Source organism: Anomaloglossus baeobatrachus, chromosome 3, assembly GCF_048569485.1.
Source record: "Anomaloglossus baeobatrachus isolate aAnoBae1 chromosome 3, aAnoBae1.hap1, whole genome shotgun sequence".
NCBI classification, from domain to species: Eukaryota; Metazoa; Chordata; class Amphibia; order Anura; family Aromobatidae; genus Anomaloglossus; species Anomaloglossus baeobatrachus.
Genome location: NC_134355.1, coordinates 658998461 through 659016565, shown reverse-complemented (window position 1 = coordinate 659016565; position 18105 = coordinate 658998461). Strand labels below are relative to the sequence as shown.

Below are 18105 nucleotides of genomic sequence, written 5' to 3'. Positions count from 1 at the left end.
GGCCCAATCGCTGACATATCTTGGCATGGAGTTTCATACCCTCTCAGCGATAGTGAAGCTTCCGCTGATCAAGCAGCAGTCACTACAGAAAGGGGTACAATCTCTCCTTCAAGGCCAGTCGCACCCCTTGAGGCGCCTCATGCACTTCCTGGGGAAGATGGTGGCAGCAATGGAGGCAGTCCCTTTCGCGCAGTTTCACCTGCGTCCTCTTCAATAGGACATCCTACGCAAATGGGACAGGAAGCCGACGTCCCTCGACAGGACTGTCTCCCTCTCTCAAGCGACCAAAGCTTCCCTCCGGTGGTGGCTTCTTCCCACTTCATTATCGAAGGGGAAATCCTTCCTACCCCCATCCTGGGCGGTGGTCACGACGGACGCGAGTCTGTCAGGGTGGGGAGCGTTTTTTCTCCACCACAGGGCTCAGGGTACGTGGACCCAGCAAGAGTCATCGCTCCAGATCAATGTTCTGGAAATATGGGCAGTGTACCTTGCCCTGAAAGCGTTCCAGCAGTGGCTGGAAGGCAAGCAGATCCGAATTCAGTCGGACAATTCCACAGCGGTGGCATACATCAACCACCAAGGCGGCACACGCAGTCGGCAAGCCTTCCAGGAAGTCCGGAGGATTTTGCTGTGGGTGGAAGCAACGGCCTCCACCATCTCTGCAGTTCACATCCCAGGCGTGGAAAACTGGGAAGCAGATTATCTCAGTCGCCAGGGCATGGACGCAGGGGAATGGTCCCTTCACCCGGACGTGTTTCAGGAGATCTGTTGCCGCTGGGGGGTGCCGGACGTCGACCTCATGGCGTCTCGGCACAACAACAAGGTACCAATGTTCATGGCACGGTCTCAAGATCCCAGAGCTCTGGCGGCAGACGCCTTAGTTCAGGATTGGTCGCAGTTTCAGCTCCCTTATGTGTTTCCTCCGCTGGCACTGTTGCCCAGAGTGTTACGCAAGATCAGGGCCGACTGCCGCCGCGCCATCCTCGTAGCTCCAGACTGGCCGAGGCGGTCGTGGTACCCGGAGCTGTGGCATCTCACGGTCGGCCAACCGTGGGCACTACCAGACCGACCAGACTTGCTATCCCAAGGGCCGTTTTTCCATCTGAATTCTGCGTCCCTCAACCTGACTGTGTGGCCATTGAGTCCTGGATCCTAGCGTCTTCAGGGTTATCTCAAGACGTCATTGCCACTATGAGACAGGCTAGGAAACCAACGTCCGCCAAGATCTACCACAGGACGTGGAAAGTTTTCCTGTCATGGTGCTCTGCTCAGGGTTTTTCTCCCTGGCCTTTTGCCTTGCCCACTTTTCTGTCCTTCCTTCAATCTGGACTGGGAAAGGGTTTGTCGCTCGGCTCCCTTAAGGGACAAGTCTCAGCGCTCTCTGTGTTTTTCCAGAAGCGCCTTGCCAGGCTTCCACAGGTACGCACGTTCCTGCAGGGGGTTGGTCACATCGTTCCTCCTTACAAGCGGCCTTTAGAACCCTGGGATCTGAACAGGGTGCTGAGGGTTCTTCAGAAACCACCATTCGAGCCAATGAGAGATATTTCTCTCTCACGCCTTTCGCAGAAAGTGGTTTTCCTAGTTGCAGTCACTTCTCTTCGGAGAGTGTCTGAGCTAGCAGCGCTATCATGCAAAGCCCCTTTCCTGGTGTTTCACCAGGACAAGGTGGTTCTACGTCCGGTTCCGGAATTTCTCCCTAAGGTGGTATCCCCCTTTCATCTCAATCAGGATATCTCCTTACCTTCTTTTTGTCCTCATCCAGTTCACCAATGTGAAAAGGATTTGCACTTGTTAGATCTGGTGAGAGCACTCAGACTCTACATTTCTCGTACGGCGCCCTTGCGCCGCTCGGATGCACTCTTTGTCCTTGTCGCTGGCCAGCGTAAAGGGTCACAGGCTTCCAAATCAACCCTGGCTCGGTGGATCAAGGAACCAATTCTCGAAGCTTACCGTTCTGCTGGGCTTCCGGTTCCCTCAGGGCTGAAGGCCCATTCTACCAGAGCCGTGGGTGCGTCCTGGGCTTTGAGGCACCAGGCTACGGCTCAGCAGGTGTGTCAGGCGGCTACCTGGTCGAGCCTGCACACTTTCACGAAACACTATCAGGTGCATACCTATGCTTCGGCGGATGCCAGCCTAGGTAGACGAGTCCTTCAGGCGGCGGTTGCCCACCTGTAGGAAGGGGCCGTTTTACGGCTCTATTACGAGGTATTATTTTACCCACCCAGGGACTGCTTTTGGACGTCCCAATGGTCTGGGTCTCCCAATGGAGCGACAAAGAAGAAGGGAATTTTGTTTACTTACCGTAAATTCCTTTTCTTCTAGCTCCAATTGGGAGACCCAGCACCCGCCCCTGTTTTTTTGTGTACACATGTTGTTCATGTTGAATGGTTTCAGTTCTCCGATATTCCTTCGGATTGAATTTACTTAAAACCAGTTTATAATTTTTTACTCCTTCTTGCTTTTGCACCAAAACTGAGGAGCCCGTGGGAGCACGGGGAGTGTATAGGCAGAAGGGGAGGGGCTTTACACTTTTAGTGTGATACTTTGTGCGGCCTCCGGAGGCATAGCCTATACACCCAATGGTCTGGGTCTCCCAATTGGAGCTAGAAGAAAAGGAATTTACGGTAAGTAAACAAAATTCCCTTCTTTCCCTGCCGACCCTTCTGTCCTTCCTGCAGTCTGGTCTGCAGCTAGGACTATCCCTCAATTCCCTCAAGGGACAGGTCTCGGCTCTGTCAGTGTTGTTCCAGCGGCGTATCGCCCGGCTGGCTCAGGTGCGCACCTTCATGCAGGGCGCATCTCACATCATTCCGCCTTACCGGCGGCCTCTGGATCCCTGGGACCTTAATCTGGTCCTCACGGCCTTGCAGAAACCCCCTTTTGAGCCACTTAGGGAGGTTTCTTTGTCTCGTCTTTCACAGAAAGTGGTCTTTCTAGTGGCCATAACTTCCCTCAGGAGAGTCTCTGATTTGGTTGCGCTCTCCTCAGAGTCACCTTTTTTGGTTTTTCACCAAGACAAGGTGGTTCTTCGTCCGTCTCCGGACTTTCTTCCTAAGGTGGTATCTGCTTTCCTCCTTAACCAGGATATTTCCCTGCCTTCCTTTTGTCCGGCTCCTGTTCATCGCTTTGAAAAAGCGTTGCATACACTGGATCTGGTGCGGGCGCTCCGGATCTATGTGTCTCGCACCGCTGCTCTTAGGCGGTGCACCTCTCTCTTTGTGCTGACCACTGGTCAGCGTAAGGGCCTCTCGGCTTCTAAGCCGACCCTAGCTCGCTGGATTAGGTCGGCCATTTCCGATGCCTACCAGTGTACTCAAGTGCCTCCCCCGCCGGGGATCAAGGCACACTCGACCAGAGCTGTCGGTGCCTCTTGGGCTTTCAGGCACCAGGCTACGGCTCAGCAGGTCTGTCAGGTTGCCACTTGGTCCAGTCTGCATACCTTTTCGAAGCACTACCAAGTGCATGCTCATGCTTCGGCAGATGCGAGCTTGGGCAGACGCATCCTTCAGGCGGCTGTCGCCCATTTGTGAAGTTAGGTTTCGCCTACTTCTCAGTTTTCTGTTTATTCCCACCCATGGACTGCTTTGGAACGTCCCATGGTCTGGGTCTCCCATAGGAACGATAAAGAAAAAGAGAATTTTGTTTACTTACCGTAAATTCTTTTTCTTATAGTTCCGACATGGGAGACCCAGCACCCTCCCTGTTGCCTGTTGGCAGTTTTCTTGTTCCGTGTGTTTTCACCGGCTGTTGTTTTAGACAGAGGTTCCGGTTGTTCCGGGTTTTGCTCTATCTCTACTTGTGGGTGGATGTCCTCCTTCAGCTTTTGCACTAAACTGGCTAGATTTGGTTATCCAGGGGGTGTATATGCTAGGAGGGAGGAGCTACACTTTTTAGTGTAGTACTTTGTGTGTCCTCCGGAGGCAGAAGCTATACACCCATGGTCTGGGTCTCCCATGTCGGAACTATAAGAAAAAGAATTTACGGTAAGTAAACAAAATTCTCTTTTTTTTTCCATTTGATGTGACTCCGGATCCGCAATTGGATTTGCCTCTGTTTCCCTAAAATTCCCTAATTTCTGAGCACAGGCTCCTCTTGATCTGTATACTCCATTATTTGTGTCTTCAGGTAGTGATGCAGCATTGCGGATGTTTGACCCTTTAAAATCTGACCTCATAGTAGTATATGTGCGATATACTTTGGATATAATGGAGTTCTGATCGGCTGGCGTTTTGTGCTGCCCGGTGTGGCTTTGTGCTGCCCGGTGTGGCTTTGTGCTGCCCGGTGTGGCTTTGTGCTGCCCGGTGTGGCTTTGTGCTGCCCGGTGTGGCTTTGTGCTGCCCGGTGTGGCTTTGTGCTGCCCGGTGTGGCTTTGTGCTGCCCGGTGTGGCTTTGTGCTGCCCGGTGTGACTAAGTGATCTCCTCTCTCCACTGCTCACTATTGACGTTTGCATCGTTCACTCTCAGGCGTTTGGCCGCTCTTCAAAAGAGGCGAGAGCTGCGAGCGGCCGGGATCGAGATACAGAAGAAGAGGAAAAAGAAGCGCGGAGTCGACTACAACGCTGAAATCCCGTTCGAGAAGAAGCCGGCCCCAGGCTTTTACGACACCTCCGAGGAGAACTATGACGCCCTGAACGCCGACTTCAGAAAACTGCGGCAGCAGGACCTGGACGGAGAACTCCGATCGTAAGTTATAGGAGGCCGTATGTATGGCTGGTGTTATATCTAAGATAAGAGGCCATATTTGTATTTATGTATATTTTTTTTAAAAAAAAAACAGGCAGGAAAATGTCTTATCTCACAAAAAGAATCATTGGTGATCCTATTGCTGTAATATCGTTATACTCTTTTACGTCCTCCCTTACCCAGGAGATGTGGTATGATCAGACCATGTCCCTGGCTCTCTCTTTCCTTGTCTGTCTCTGTGTGTCTGTCTGTCTCTGTATCAGTCTCTCTCTGTCTCTCTATCTTTGTCTATCTGTCTGTGTTTGTCCCTCTCTATCTCTGTCTCTTTCCCCGTCTGTCTCTTTCCCCGTCTGTCTCTTTCCCCCGTCTGTCTCTTTCCCCCGTCTGTCTCTTTCCCCCGTCTGTCTCTTTCCCCCGTCTGTCTCTTTCCCCCGTCTGTCTCTTTCCCCCGTCTGTCTCTTTCCCCCGTCTGTCTCTTTCCCCCGTCTGTCTCTTTCCCCCGTCTGTCTCTTTCCCCCGTCTGTCTCTTTCCCCCGTCTGTCTCTTTCCCCCGTCTGTCTCTTTCCCCCGTCTGTCTCTTTCCCCCGTCTGTCTCTTTCCCCCGTCTGTCTCTTTCCCCCGTCTGTCTCTTTCCCCCGTCTGTCTCTTTCCCCCGTCTGTCTCTTTCCCCCGTCTGTCTCTTTCCCCCGTCTGTCTCTTTCCCCCGTCTGTCTCTTTCCCCCGTCTGTCTCTTTCCCCCGTCTGTCTCTTTCCCCCGTCTGTCTCTTTCCCCCGTCTGTCTCTTTCCCCCGTCTGTCTCTTTTCCCCGTCTGTCTCTTTTCCCCGTCTGTCTCTTTTCCCCGTCTGTCTCTTTCCCCGTCTGTCTCTTTCCCGACATCATATTACCTCACACATAAGCTTCTTATACTATGAATGTCCTTTGTTCCTATAGCAACCAATCCTAGCTCCTAGTAATAGCCTGTAGTTCGCATCTCCATTCAGTTTAATGGAGGCATGTTTTTTGGAGAGTAACTGTAAAGCGCGGGGTTACATTTTTTTGTCAAAACAGTCTGACGTTCCCTGAGTCACATGGAGTGTCTGTGCAAAATGTTGTGATTGTAAATGCGACGGTGCGGATTCCTTTAGCGGATACACACACACACACACACATAGATATATATAGATAGATATATCTATATATAGCTATATCTATCACACACACACACTCAGCTTTACATATTAGATAATATAGAGAGAGATAGGTGTGTGTGTGTATGTATATGTCTGTGTGTGTGTGTGTATAATATATATATAAAAATATATATAGCGCATGTATGTGTGTCCGCTAAAGGAATCTGCACCGTCGCATTTACAATCACGAAATTTCGCACAGACGCCTCATGTGACCCAGGGAACGTTATAGACTATGTTTTGACCGGTAAATTTAACCCCGCGCTTTACAATTAATCTTCAGAATCCTGCTTCCATTAAACTGAAAGGAGGTGGGAGCTATAGGCTATTAATAGCAACTGTCAGTGGTTGCTATAGGAACAAAATAAACTGTTAGTATAAGAAGCTTATGTGTGAGGTAATATGATATTGGTGGTGAGATGGACAGAGAGAGACAGATGTGGAAAGAGACAGACAGAGACAGCTCCTGGGCAAAGAGACAGCCCGAGAGACAGACAGAGTGGGAGACAGACAGACAGTTACTATCCCTGGCAACGCCGGGTACTACAGCGCGAGAACTTATTAGAATATTATTGATTTTTGGAGCAACTTGATGACTGTTATGACTCTAATGTCTGGTTATAGGGATTTTCTAAAGTTATTCCCCTTATAACCCCACAATATTACATTATTTTGTTCCCAGAGAGAAAGACGCAAGAGACCGAAAGAAGGACAAGCAGAATATAAAGCGGAAGAAGGAGTCGGACCTTCCGGCAGCCATCCTCCAGACCACCGGCGGCGTGTCCGAGCTTACCAAGAAGAGAAGCAAATTAGTTCTGCCGTCACCTCAGGTTTGTACTGGAGTAAGGTTTGTACTGGTGGGAGGATGAAACATTGCGTACCCTTCCCAAATGGTAGGGCAGGGGATAACATGGAGGAAAGTTAGGCTGCGTACACACATCAGTTTTTAGCCATCAGGCGCAATCCGGCATAAACATGAAAAAACTCATCTGGCGCCTTGTTGCTCATTTATAGGAGTTACAGAACCATTTTCCACGCTACTTTTTACCAAGAAATCCCGTGATGTTTTCCCATTGCTGGGTTTGACCACTAGGTGGTGCCGTACGCTCAGGTCAATTGCATTGGAGATGGAGATTTTCCTTTATGGACTCTTCCCTACAGTGAAAAATACATTACAACCATACATTAACTTTTAACATTTTGTGGCCGTCTCTCTCTTAGATTTCGGATGCAGAGTTAGAAGAAGTGGTGAAGATCGGACAAGCCAGTGAGATTGCCCGGCAGACGGCCGAGGAGTCTGGAATCACCAACTCTGCATCCAGCACCTTATTATCCGAATATAATGTGGCAAATAACAGCATCGCCCTCCGAACGCCCAAGACGCCAGCGGCACAGGACCGCATACTGCAGGTAACAGCCATGATGTGTGTCAGATATGTCCGAAATATCGATATGAAAATCATTGTGCCCCATCCATATTAATCACAGGAGCTATTATGGCCTCCCATTGAAAACCCATAGGCGTTAATAAGAAGCTTCCCCCCCCCCCCCTCCTTCCTCCTTAAACTGCCTCGTTTGCAGATGTAACTGCTTCCACTTTTCTAGGAAGGATTTCTACAAGATTTTGGAACTCTGTGTGAAATATTTTTTCATTCTGTAGAGCATTTTTTGGGGAGAGAATGGGCATCCGGACTCTGTGCGGTCGGTCATGTTCGTCCACCAGCCATGTCTCTATGGACCTTGGACACTGAGTCTTCCCCCAAACTGTTCCCACAAAGCTGGAAGCTACAACTGTCCACAATGCTTTGGGCTGAAGTATTAAGATTCCCTTTTAGTAGTAATCAGGGGCGAAAGCCGTCCCCTGATAACGGCCAATAGCATTATCCTCCTCCACCAAACGGTACAGTGGGCACAATGCAGTCAGGAGGTAACATTCACCAAAGACCCATCCACACAGAAAGACCAGTGTGATCCGTCTCTGCACAGAACATGTCTCCTGCAGAGTCCAGTGATGGCGGCTTTACACTGCTCCATCCGACGCTCGGCATTGTGCTTGGTGACGTATGACTCGGCATTGTGCTTGGTGACGTACGGCTCGGCATTGTGCTTGGTGACGTACGGCTCGGCATTGTGCTTGGTGATGTATGACTCGGCATTGTGCTTGGTGATGTACGACTCGGCATTGTGCTTGGTGATGTACGGCTCGGCATTGTGTTTGGTGACGTACGGCTCGGCATTGTGCTTGGTGACGTACGGCTCGGCATTGTGCTTGGTGATGTACGACTCGGCATTGTGCTTGGTGACGTACGGCTCGGCATTGTGCTTGGTGACGTACGGCTCGGCATTGTGCTTGGTGGCGTACGGCTCTGCATTGTGCTTGGTGACGTACGGCTCGGCATTGTGCTTGGTGACGTACGGCTCGGCATTGTGCTTGGTGACGTACGGCTCGGCATTGTGCTTGGTGACGTACGGCTCGGCATTGTGCTTGGTGACGTATGGCTCGGCATTGTGCTTGGTGACGTACGGCTCGGCATTGTGCCTGGTGACATACGGCTCGGCATTGTGCCTGGTGATATACGGCTGCAGCTGCTTGGCATTGAAGCTCCCGGCGGGTGCAGTGCTTGTGCAGATGTTACCGGAGGAGGTCTGGACTCTGCAGTTATGGGGTCTCCACATGGCTGAGTTGTTGCAGTTCTTCCACTTGTCAATGATGTCACTTTTATAGGTGATTGGCGAAGATTTAAAAGCGAAGCAACATCATGAACTGACTTGTTACAATGGTGGCTCCTATTATAGGATAGAAGGGAGTTCTGCACCACCAGTCACTCTGTCACATGTTAGTAAAGGCTGAGCGGCGAGGGGCCGGAGGTTATAGACCGGGGGAACACTATAGATTAGTGATGCGTGAATAGTAAATACTCGTGTTCGGATTATTCCTAACGAGTTCTATTCTGGTATTTGTCATGAATAATGAACCTAATGCAAATTTCTTTGTCGCTTCATTGGGAGACCCAGACAATTGGGTGTATAGCTTCTGCCTCCGGAGGCCACACAAAGTATTACACTTAAAAGTGTAACCCCTCCCCTCTGCCTATACACCCTCCCGTGCATCACAGGCTCCTCAGTTTTATGCTTTGTGTTGAAGGAGGCTGACACTCACACAATGCTCCACATTTTAGTCAGCAGCAGCTGCTGATTATATCGGATGGAAGAAAAGAGGGCCCCTAACAGGGCCCCCGGCATGTTCCATTCTCACCCCACTGAGTCGGCTGTGCTGTTAAGGTTGAGGTACCCATTGCGGGTACACAGGCTGGAGCCACATGCCGTTTTCCTTCCCCATCCCTTAGGGGCTCTGGGTGAAGTGGGATCCTAACCGGTCATCCAGGCACTGGGACCGGGCTCCCTCCGCAGCCCCTGGTGGTATCTGCCGAACAGGAGATGGAGTATCGTCAGGGACATGGCCCTGCATCTACAGGTACTCTGTGTCCCCTTTGGGACGGTGCATGAAGCACCTTGGCCTCAGACGCTGCAGCGACTGCGGTGTGATTTTTCTTTGTCGCTCTATTGGGAGACCCAGACAATTGGGTTGTATAGGCTATGCCTCCGGAGGCCGCACAAAGTATTACACTCAAAAGTGTTAAGCCCCTCCCCTTCTGCCTATACACCCCCCGTGCTCCCACGGGCTCCTCAGTTTTTTGCTTTGTGCGAAGGAGGTCAGACACGCACAGCACAGCTCCACAGATTGGTCAGCAGCAGCTGCTGACCATGTCGGATGGAAGAAAAGTGGGCCCATATAGGGCCCCCAGCATGCTCCCTTCTCACCCCACTCTTGTCGGTGTTGTTAAGGTTGAGGTATCCATTGCGGGTACGGAGGCTGGAGCCCACATGCTGCTTTCCTTCCCCATCCCCCTCAGGGCTCTGGGTGAAGTGGGATCCTATCGGTCTCCAGGCACTGAGACCGTGCTTCATCCACAACTCCTGTGGAGCCTGCTGGATAGGAGCCGGGTACCGTTCAGGGACATGGCCCTGCTACTTGAAGGTACTCTGTATCCCTGTGGGGACCGCGCACGGCAACACCTCAGCTTTGCTGGGTGTGCTAGTGCACCGGGGACCGGCGCTGACCGGGTTAAACTGTGCCATTACACACTCAGCGTCGCTGAGTGTGTTTATATGTAGGGGCTACCGCGCTAACCGCCGCTGCCTTGGGAAACTGCGGCGCGGCTGGGACCTGTAGTTCGCCGGGGACTTCGGCGCCGGCCGCGCTTTTACGGCGGCCATGCTTATACTCGAGTCCCCGGCTTTCTTGCGGCCTAGTTTTCCCTTTCTCCCGCCCCCAGCCCTGACAAGCAGGGGAAGGGCGGGACGCTGCACGGAACGAGCAGCACTGAGGGCTGGAGTATGATTTGCATACTCCACCCCCCTCACTGTGCACAGTGTGAGCACCAGTTTCCGCACTTTCTCGGCCACGCCCACGGCTCCCTCCTCTCGTCAGGACGCCGCAGCCATTCCTGTCAGCTCCTCCAACGCTGCAGAGAGGGACAAACCCTGGGAGACCCAGACACGGTCTCTGGTGGCCTCACAAACCGCTTTAGGCGGCTGGTAAGCAGCACCTGTGGTGCTAGCCCCATGGTGCTGTAGTGTATTGATACATTATTTGTTATAGTATATACTCTACACTGTATGAGCACAGTTCATTCTGGCTATATACCCTATTGTGTTACTCAGGGAGAACAATAGCATGGCGCCCACAAAAGGCAGGGGTGCCAAAACACAGGCTTATTATGCTGCCTGCGCCGCATGTACGACCCCGTTACCGGCAGGTTCCACTGACCCTCATTGTGTGCAATGTTCGGCCCCTGTGACACTTCTTCAGCCAGAACCTCTGCTAAGAGGGGCCCAGGGGGAGCCACCTGTTGACAATGTCCAGGTGACGGGGACGGAGTTTGCAAAACTCTCTGAGACTATGGCTAAGATACTAGAAGCCTTGCAGTCCAGGCCGGTATCTCAGCAAAGGGACTCTGTTGAATCATTGTTCCCTGACCCCCCTCAGTTGGTCCAACAATGTCCTCCCGGGGTATCTCATACATCCCAGGCTGAGGGTTATGACTTAGACCCCAGCCCCAGACCGAATAAGCGGGCTCGCTTAGAATTTCCCTCGACATCATATTGTTTAGGGTCTCAGCGGGGGGAATCTCTGGTTGATGATGCGGAGACAGCTGATCAGGATTCTGATCCTGAGGGCGCTCTCAATCTTAATACTCCAGACGGGGACGCCATAGTGAACGATCTTATTGCGTCCATCAATCAAATGCTGGATATTTCTCCCTCAGCTCCTCCGGCGGAGGAGTCAGCGTCTCAGCAGGAGAAATTCCGTTTTAGGTTCCCCAAACGTACACAGAGTATGTTTCTAGACCACTCTGATTTCAGAGAGGCAGTCCAGAATCACCATGCTTGTCCAGATAAGCGTTTTTCTAAGCGCCTTAAGGATACACGTTATCCTTTTCCCCCTGACGTGGTTAAAGGTTGGACTCAGTGTCCCAAAGTGGATCCTCCAATCTCCAGACTGGCGGCTAGATCCATACTTGCAGTGGAAGATGGGGCCTCGCTCAAAGATGCCACTGACAGGCAGATGGAGCTCTGGTTGAAATCCATCTATGAAGCTATCGGAGCTTCTTTTGCCCCAGCATTCGCAGCCGTATACAAGCTATCTCAGCAGGTCAAGCGCAAATTGAAGCAGCCACTTGCACGGCCGCGCCACAAGTGGCATCCATTACCACCCAGACCTCGGCAATTGCGTCTTACGCTATTAATGCTGTCCTGGACTCTGCGAGCCGTACGGCGGTTGCGGCCGCCAATTCGGTGGTACTCCGCAGGGCCTTGTGGCTACGGGAATGGAAGGCAGATTCTGCTTCCAAAAAGCGCTTAACCAGTTTGCCAATTTCTGGCGACAGGCTGTTTGGCGAGCGTCTGGATGAAATCATCAAACAATCCAAGGGAAAGGATACATCCTTACCCCAGCCCAAACAGAACATACCCCAACAGAGGAGAGGGCAGTCGAGGTTTCGGTCCTTTCGGGGCGCGGGCAGGTCCCAATTCTCCTCGTCCAAAGGGTCTCAGAAAGATCAAAGGAACTCTGATGCATGGCGGTCTAAGTCACGTCCTAAAAAGACCACCGGAGGCGCCGCTAACAAAGCGGCTTCCTCATGACTTTCGACCTCCTCTAGTAGCATCCTCGGTCGGTGGCAGGCTCTCCCGCTTTTGCGACACCTGGCTGCCACGAATAAAAGACCGCTGGGTGAGAGACATTCTGTCTCACGGTTACAAGATAGAGTTCACCTCTCGTCCCCCGACTCGATTCTTCAGGTCATCCCCGCCTCCCGAGCGAGCAGAGGCTCTTCTGCAGGCGCTGGGCACTCTGAAGGCAGAAGGAGTGGTGGTCCCTGTTCCTCTTCAGCAACAGAGCCACGGTTTTTACTCCAACTTGTTTGTGGTCCCAAAGAAGGACGGGTCTTTCCGCCTGGTCCTGGACCTGAAACTGCTCAACAAACACGTAAAAACCCGACGGTTCAGGATGGAATCCCTCCGCTCCGTCATCGCCTCAATGTCCCAAGGAGATTTTCTTGCATCGATCGATATCAAAGATGCTTATCTCCACGTACCGATTGCTCCAGAGCACCAGCGCTTCTTGCGCTTCGCCATAGGAAACGAACACCTGCAATTCGTGGCACTGCCGTTCGGCCTGGCAACAGCCCCACGGGTTTTTACCAAGGTGATGGCTACTGTAGTAGCGCTCCTACACTCGCAGGGTCACTCGGTGATCCCGTATTTGGACGATCTGCTGATCAAGGCACCCTCTCAAGAGGCATGCCAACGCAGCCTCGACGCTACCCTGGAGACTCTCCAGGGTTTCGGGTGGATCATCAATTTTCCAAAGTCAAATCTGACACCGGCCCAATCGCTGACATATCTTGGCATGGAGTTTCATACCCTCTCAGCGATAGTGAAGCTTCCACTGATCAAGCAGCAGTCACTACAGAAAGGGGTACAATCTCTCCTTCAAGGCCAGTCACACCCCTTGAGGCGCCTCATGCACTTCCTGGGGAAGATGGTGGCAGCAATGGAGGCAGTCCCTTTCGCGCAGTTTCACCTGCGTCCCCTTCAATGGGACATCTTACGCAAATGGGACAGGAAGCAGACGTCCCTCGACAGGAACGTCTCCCTCTCTCAGGCGACCAAAGCTTCCCTTCGGTGGTGGCTTCTTCCCACTTCATTATCGAAGGGGAAATCCTTCCTACCCCCATCCTGGGAAGTAGTCACGACGGACGCGAGTCTGTCAGGGTGGGGAGCGGTTTTTCTCCATCAGAGGGCTCAGGGTACGTGGACCCAGCAAGAGTCCTCGCTTCAGATCAATGTTCTGGAAATACGGGCAGTGTATCTTGCCCTGAAAGCGTTCCAGCAGTGGCTGGAGGGCAAGCAGATCCGAATTCAGTCGGACAATTCCACAGCGGTGGCATACATCAACCACCAAGGCGGCACACGCAGCCGGCAAGCCTTCCAGGAAGTCCGGCGGATTTTGATGTGGGTGGAAGCCACGGCCTCCATCATATCCGCAGTTCACATCCCAGGCGTGGAAAACTGGGAAGCAGATTATCTCAGTCGCCAGGGCATGGACGCAGGGGAATGGTCCCTTCACCCGGACGTGTTTCAGGAGATCTGTTGCCGCTGGGGGGTGCCGGACGTCGACCTCATGGCGTCCCGGCACAACAACAAGGTACCAATGTTCATGGCACGGTCTCAAGATCCCAGAGCTCTGGCGGCAGACGCCTTAGTTCAGGATTGGTCGCAGTTTCAGCTCCCTTATGTGTTTCCTCCGCTGGCACTGTTGCCCAGAGTGTTACGCAAGATCAGGGCCGACTGCCGCCGCGTCATCCTCGTCGCTCCAGACTGGCCGAGGCGGTCGTGGTACCCGGATCTGTGGCATCTCACGGTCGGCCAACCGTGGGCACTACCAGACCGACCAGACTTGCTATCTCAAGGGCCGTTTTTCCATCTGAATTCTGCGGCCCTCAACCTGACTGTGTGGCCATTGAGTCCTGGATCCTAGCGTCTTCAGGGTTATCTCAAGACGTCATTGCCACTATGAGACAAGCTAGGAAACCAACGTCCGCTAAAATCTACCACAGGACGTGGAAAATTTTCCTGTCGTGGTGTTCTGCTCAGGGTATTTCTCCCTGGCCTTTTGCCTTGCCCACTTTTCTGTCCTTCCTTCAATCTGGACTGGAAAAGGGTTTGTCTCTCGGCTCCCTTAAGGGACAAGTCTCAGCGCTCTCTGTGTTTTTCCAGAAGCGCCTGGCCAGGCTTCCACAGGTACGCACGTTCCTGCAGGGGGTTTGTCACATCGTCCCTCCTTACAAGCGGCCGTTAGAACCCTGGGATCTGAGCAGGGTGCTGATGGTTCTTCAGAAACCACCATTCGAGCCAATGAGGGATATTTCTCTTTCACGCCTTTCGCAGAAAGTGGTTTTTCTAGTAGCAGTCACTTCACTTCGGAGAGTGTCTGAGCTAGCAGCGCTTTCATGCAAAACCCCTTTCCTGGTGTTTCACCAGGACAAGGTGGTTCTGCGTCCGGTTCCGGAATTTCTCCCTAAGGTGGTATCCCCCTTTCATCTCAATCAGGATATCTCCTTACCTTCTTTTTGTCCTCATCCAGTTCACCAATGTGAAAAGGATTTGCACTTGTTAGATCTGGTGAGAGCACTCAGAATCTACATTTCTCGTACGGCGCCCCTGCGCCGCTCGGATGCACTCTTTGTCCTTGTCGCTGGCCAGCGTAAAGGGTCACAGGCTTCCAAATCAACCCTGGCTCGGTGGATCAAGGAACCAATTATCGAAGCTTACCGTTCGGCTGAGCTTCCGGTTCCCTCAGGGCTGAAGGCCCATTCTACCAGAGCCGTGGGCGCGTCCTGGGCTTTGAGGCACCAGGCTACGGCTCAGCAGGTGTGTCAGGCGGCTACCTGGTCGAGTCTGCACACTTTCACGAAGCACTATCAAGTGCATACCTATGCTTCGGCGGATGCCAGCCTAGGTAGACGAGTCCTTCAGGCGGCGGTTGCCCACCTGTAGGAAGAGGCCGTTTTACGGCTCTCTTACGAGGTATTATTTTACCCACCCAGGGACTGCTTTTGGACGTCCCAATTGTCTGGGTCTCCCAATAGAGCGACAAAGAAGGGAATTTTGTTTACTTACCGTAAATTCCTTTTCTTCTAGCTCTAATTGGGAGACCCAGCACCCGCCCCTGTTTTTTTGTGTACACATGTTGTTCATGTTGAATGGTTTCAGTTCTCCGATATTCCTTCGGATTGAAGTTACTTTAAACCAGTTTATAATTCTTTTTCCTCCTTCTTGCTTTTGCACCAAAACTGAGGAGCCCGTGGGAGCACGGGGGGTGTATAGGCAGAAGGGGAGGGGCTTAACACTTTTGAGTGTAATACTTTGTGCGGCCTCCGGAGGCATAGCCTATACAACCCAATTGTCTGGGTCTCCCAATTAGAGCTAGAAGAAAAGGAATTTACGGTAAGTAAACAAAATTCCCTTCTTTTGACCGGGACTACCGCGCCGACCGTGCCTGTTTGCCGGCCGCGGTTTTTACTTTAGTCCCCGGCTTTTGCGGCCTAGTGTATTGAACTCCCGCCCCTGGGCCTGCCAGTCAGGGGGAAGGGCGGGACGGTCGGTATGACGCCGACGGTGAGGGCTGGAGCACACTTCGCTGTCCTCCTCCCCCCTCACTGTTCACTATGGGGCGCAGATTCCCGCACTTTTGTGGTTCCGCCCTCAGCTCCCTCCTCCCCTCGGAACGCCGGCAGCCATTGTTATATGGCATGATTCTGCCGGTGGAGATCTCAGAATGTGCTCACTGTTCGGCAGCACTGCAGCTCTAGGAGAGGGGGTTCATAACCGGTCGCCATGCGCTGGGACCGGGCTCCATCCGCAGCCCCTGGGGGACTCTGACGGACAGGAGACAGGACATCATCAGGGACAGAGCCCTGCATCCATAAGGTACTCTGTGTCCCCTTTGGGGGACGCTGCATACAGCACCTGGGTTACAAACGCTGCAGCGGTTGCTGTGTGGTTTGTGAGTCCGGGACTACCGCGCCGACCGCGCCTGTTTGCCGGCCGCGTCTGTAACTTTAGTCCCCGGCTCTTGCGACCTAGTACCATATACTTCCGTTCCCGGGCCTGCCAGTCAGGGGTAACAACGGGACGGCCGACGGGACGTCGGCAGTGAGGGCTGGAACATACTTGGTATCCTCCTCCCCCCTCACTGTGCACTGTAGGGCACCAGTTTCCCAATCGGGTGCTGGCCCCCCTTAGGTGCCGAAGTGTTTATATATATATATATATATATAACACTTCGGCACCTAAGGGGGGCCAGCACCCGATTGGGATGGAATGACTCAGAGAGTTGCTCAGTCAAACGTGCAAACTCTGTCCCTGCCATCTGTGCAGTGGAAACCGGTGGTACCACCTGAGCCGAGGGTCCCACCCGTGCCAGAGGCTCCGATTGAGTGAGTGCCCCAGGGGCCAAGCATTTGCAATGATAGGTGGAACCTGCCGGCAATATAGCCGCACAAGAGGTACAGGTTGCAAAGAAAGCCTGTGCCTTGGCACCCTTACTGTTTGCGGACGACATGCTGATGTCACCTCTTAGTAATCAGCGAGGGTATATAGCCAAAAGCAAATAGTGCTGCCGAACAGTGAAATCATATACCATATAAATATATATACATATATTTTTATGGTATATGATTTCACTGTTCGGCAGCACTATTTGCTTTTGGCTATATACCCTCGCTGATTACTAAGAGGTGACATCAGCATGTCGTCCGCAAACAGTAAGGGTGCCAAGGCACAGGCTTTCTTTGCAACCTGTACCTCTTGTGCGGCTATATTGCCGGCAGGTTCCACCTATCATTGCAAATGCTTGGCCCCTGGGGCACTCACTCAATCGGAGCCTCTGGCACGGGTGGGACCCTCGGCTCAGGTGGTACCACCGGTTTCCACTGCACAGATGGCAGGGACAGAGTTTGCACGTTTGACTGAGCAACTCTGAGTCATTCCATGGCCCAGTCTATGAACAGGGGGCGGCTAAGCTGGAAGCTTTGCAGCCCAGAACGGTAACACAGGGCCAGGGAGCTGTGAGTTCATCGCACCCAGGCCCCTCTGGGTCGGTATAACAAGGGGCTCCTGGGGTAACACCCAGATCCCACGGTGAGAACTCCGACACGGACCGCGGCCTCACACAGGCTAACCGGGCTCGCTGGGAACCTACCACGACTTCACTGTCGTAGTTAAGGATGAAGCGGAGGTCGCAGCTCAGGGCTCTGAACCTAACGTTGCGCTCAATCTGGATACACCTGAAGGGGACGCCATAGTAAACGACCTTATAGCGTCCGTCAACAGGTGCTAGACCTCTCTTCCCCATCTTCTCCTATGGAGGAGTCGGCTGCACAGCGGGAGAAACTCCGGTTTAGGTTTCCCAAATGTACACGGAGTGCGTTTTTCTTTGTCGCTCTATTGGGAGACCCAGACAATTGGGTGTATAGGCTATGCCTCCGGAGGCTGCACAAAGTATTACACTCAAAAGTGTTAAGCCCCTCCCCTTCTGCCTATACACCCCCCGTGCTCTCACGGGATCCTCAGTTTTTTTGCTTTGTGCGAAGGAGGCAGACCTGCACACATAGCTCCACAGATTAGTCAGCAGCAGCTGCTGACTATGTCGGATGGAAGAAAAGTGGGCCCATATAGGGCCCCCAGCATGCTCCCTTCTCACCCCACTTTTGTCGGCGGTGTTTGTTAAGGTTGAGGTACCCATTGCGGGTACGGAGGCTGGAGCCCACATGCTGTTTTCCTTCCCCATCCCCCTTAGGGCTCTGGGTGAAGTGGGATCCAGGATCGGTCTCCAGGCACTGAGGCCGTGCTCCATCCACAACTCCTGAGGAGCCTGCTGGATAGGAGCCGGGTATCGATCAGGGACAGGGCCCTGCATCTTTGAGGTACTCTGTGTCCCCGTGGGGACCGCGCACAGCAGCACTCCAGCATTGCTGGGTGTGCTAGTGCACCGGGGACTGCGGCGCTGACCGCCTTTGGTGCCATTATACACTGCAGCGGTGCTGAGTGTATTTGTGTATGGGGACGGCCGCGCTGACCGCCGCCGCCATTGTTTTTACTGAGGCGCGGCTGGGACTTGTAGTG

The 18105-nt window shown here is 52.8% G+C and overlaps 1 protein-coding gene across 1 annotated transcript in view; it reads left to right on the top strand.

Moving 5' to 3' along the window:
* CDC5L (cell division cycle 5 like) overlaps positions 1-18105 on the top strand; it is a 97516-nt gene that overhangs the window by 26528 nt on the left and 52883 nt on the right. The window contains 3 exon segments of the mRNA XM_075341186.1: positions 4465-4683; positions 6536-6683; positions 7075-7263. Coding sequence (XP_075197301.1) covers positions 4465-4683; positions 6536-6683; positions 7075-7263 — 556 coding nt within the window.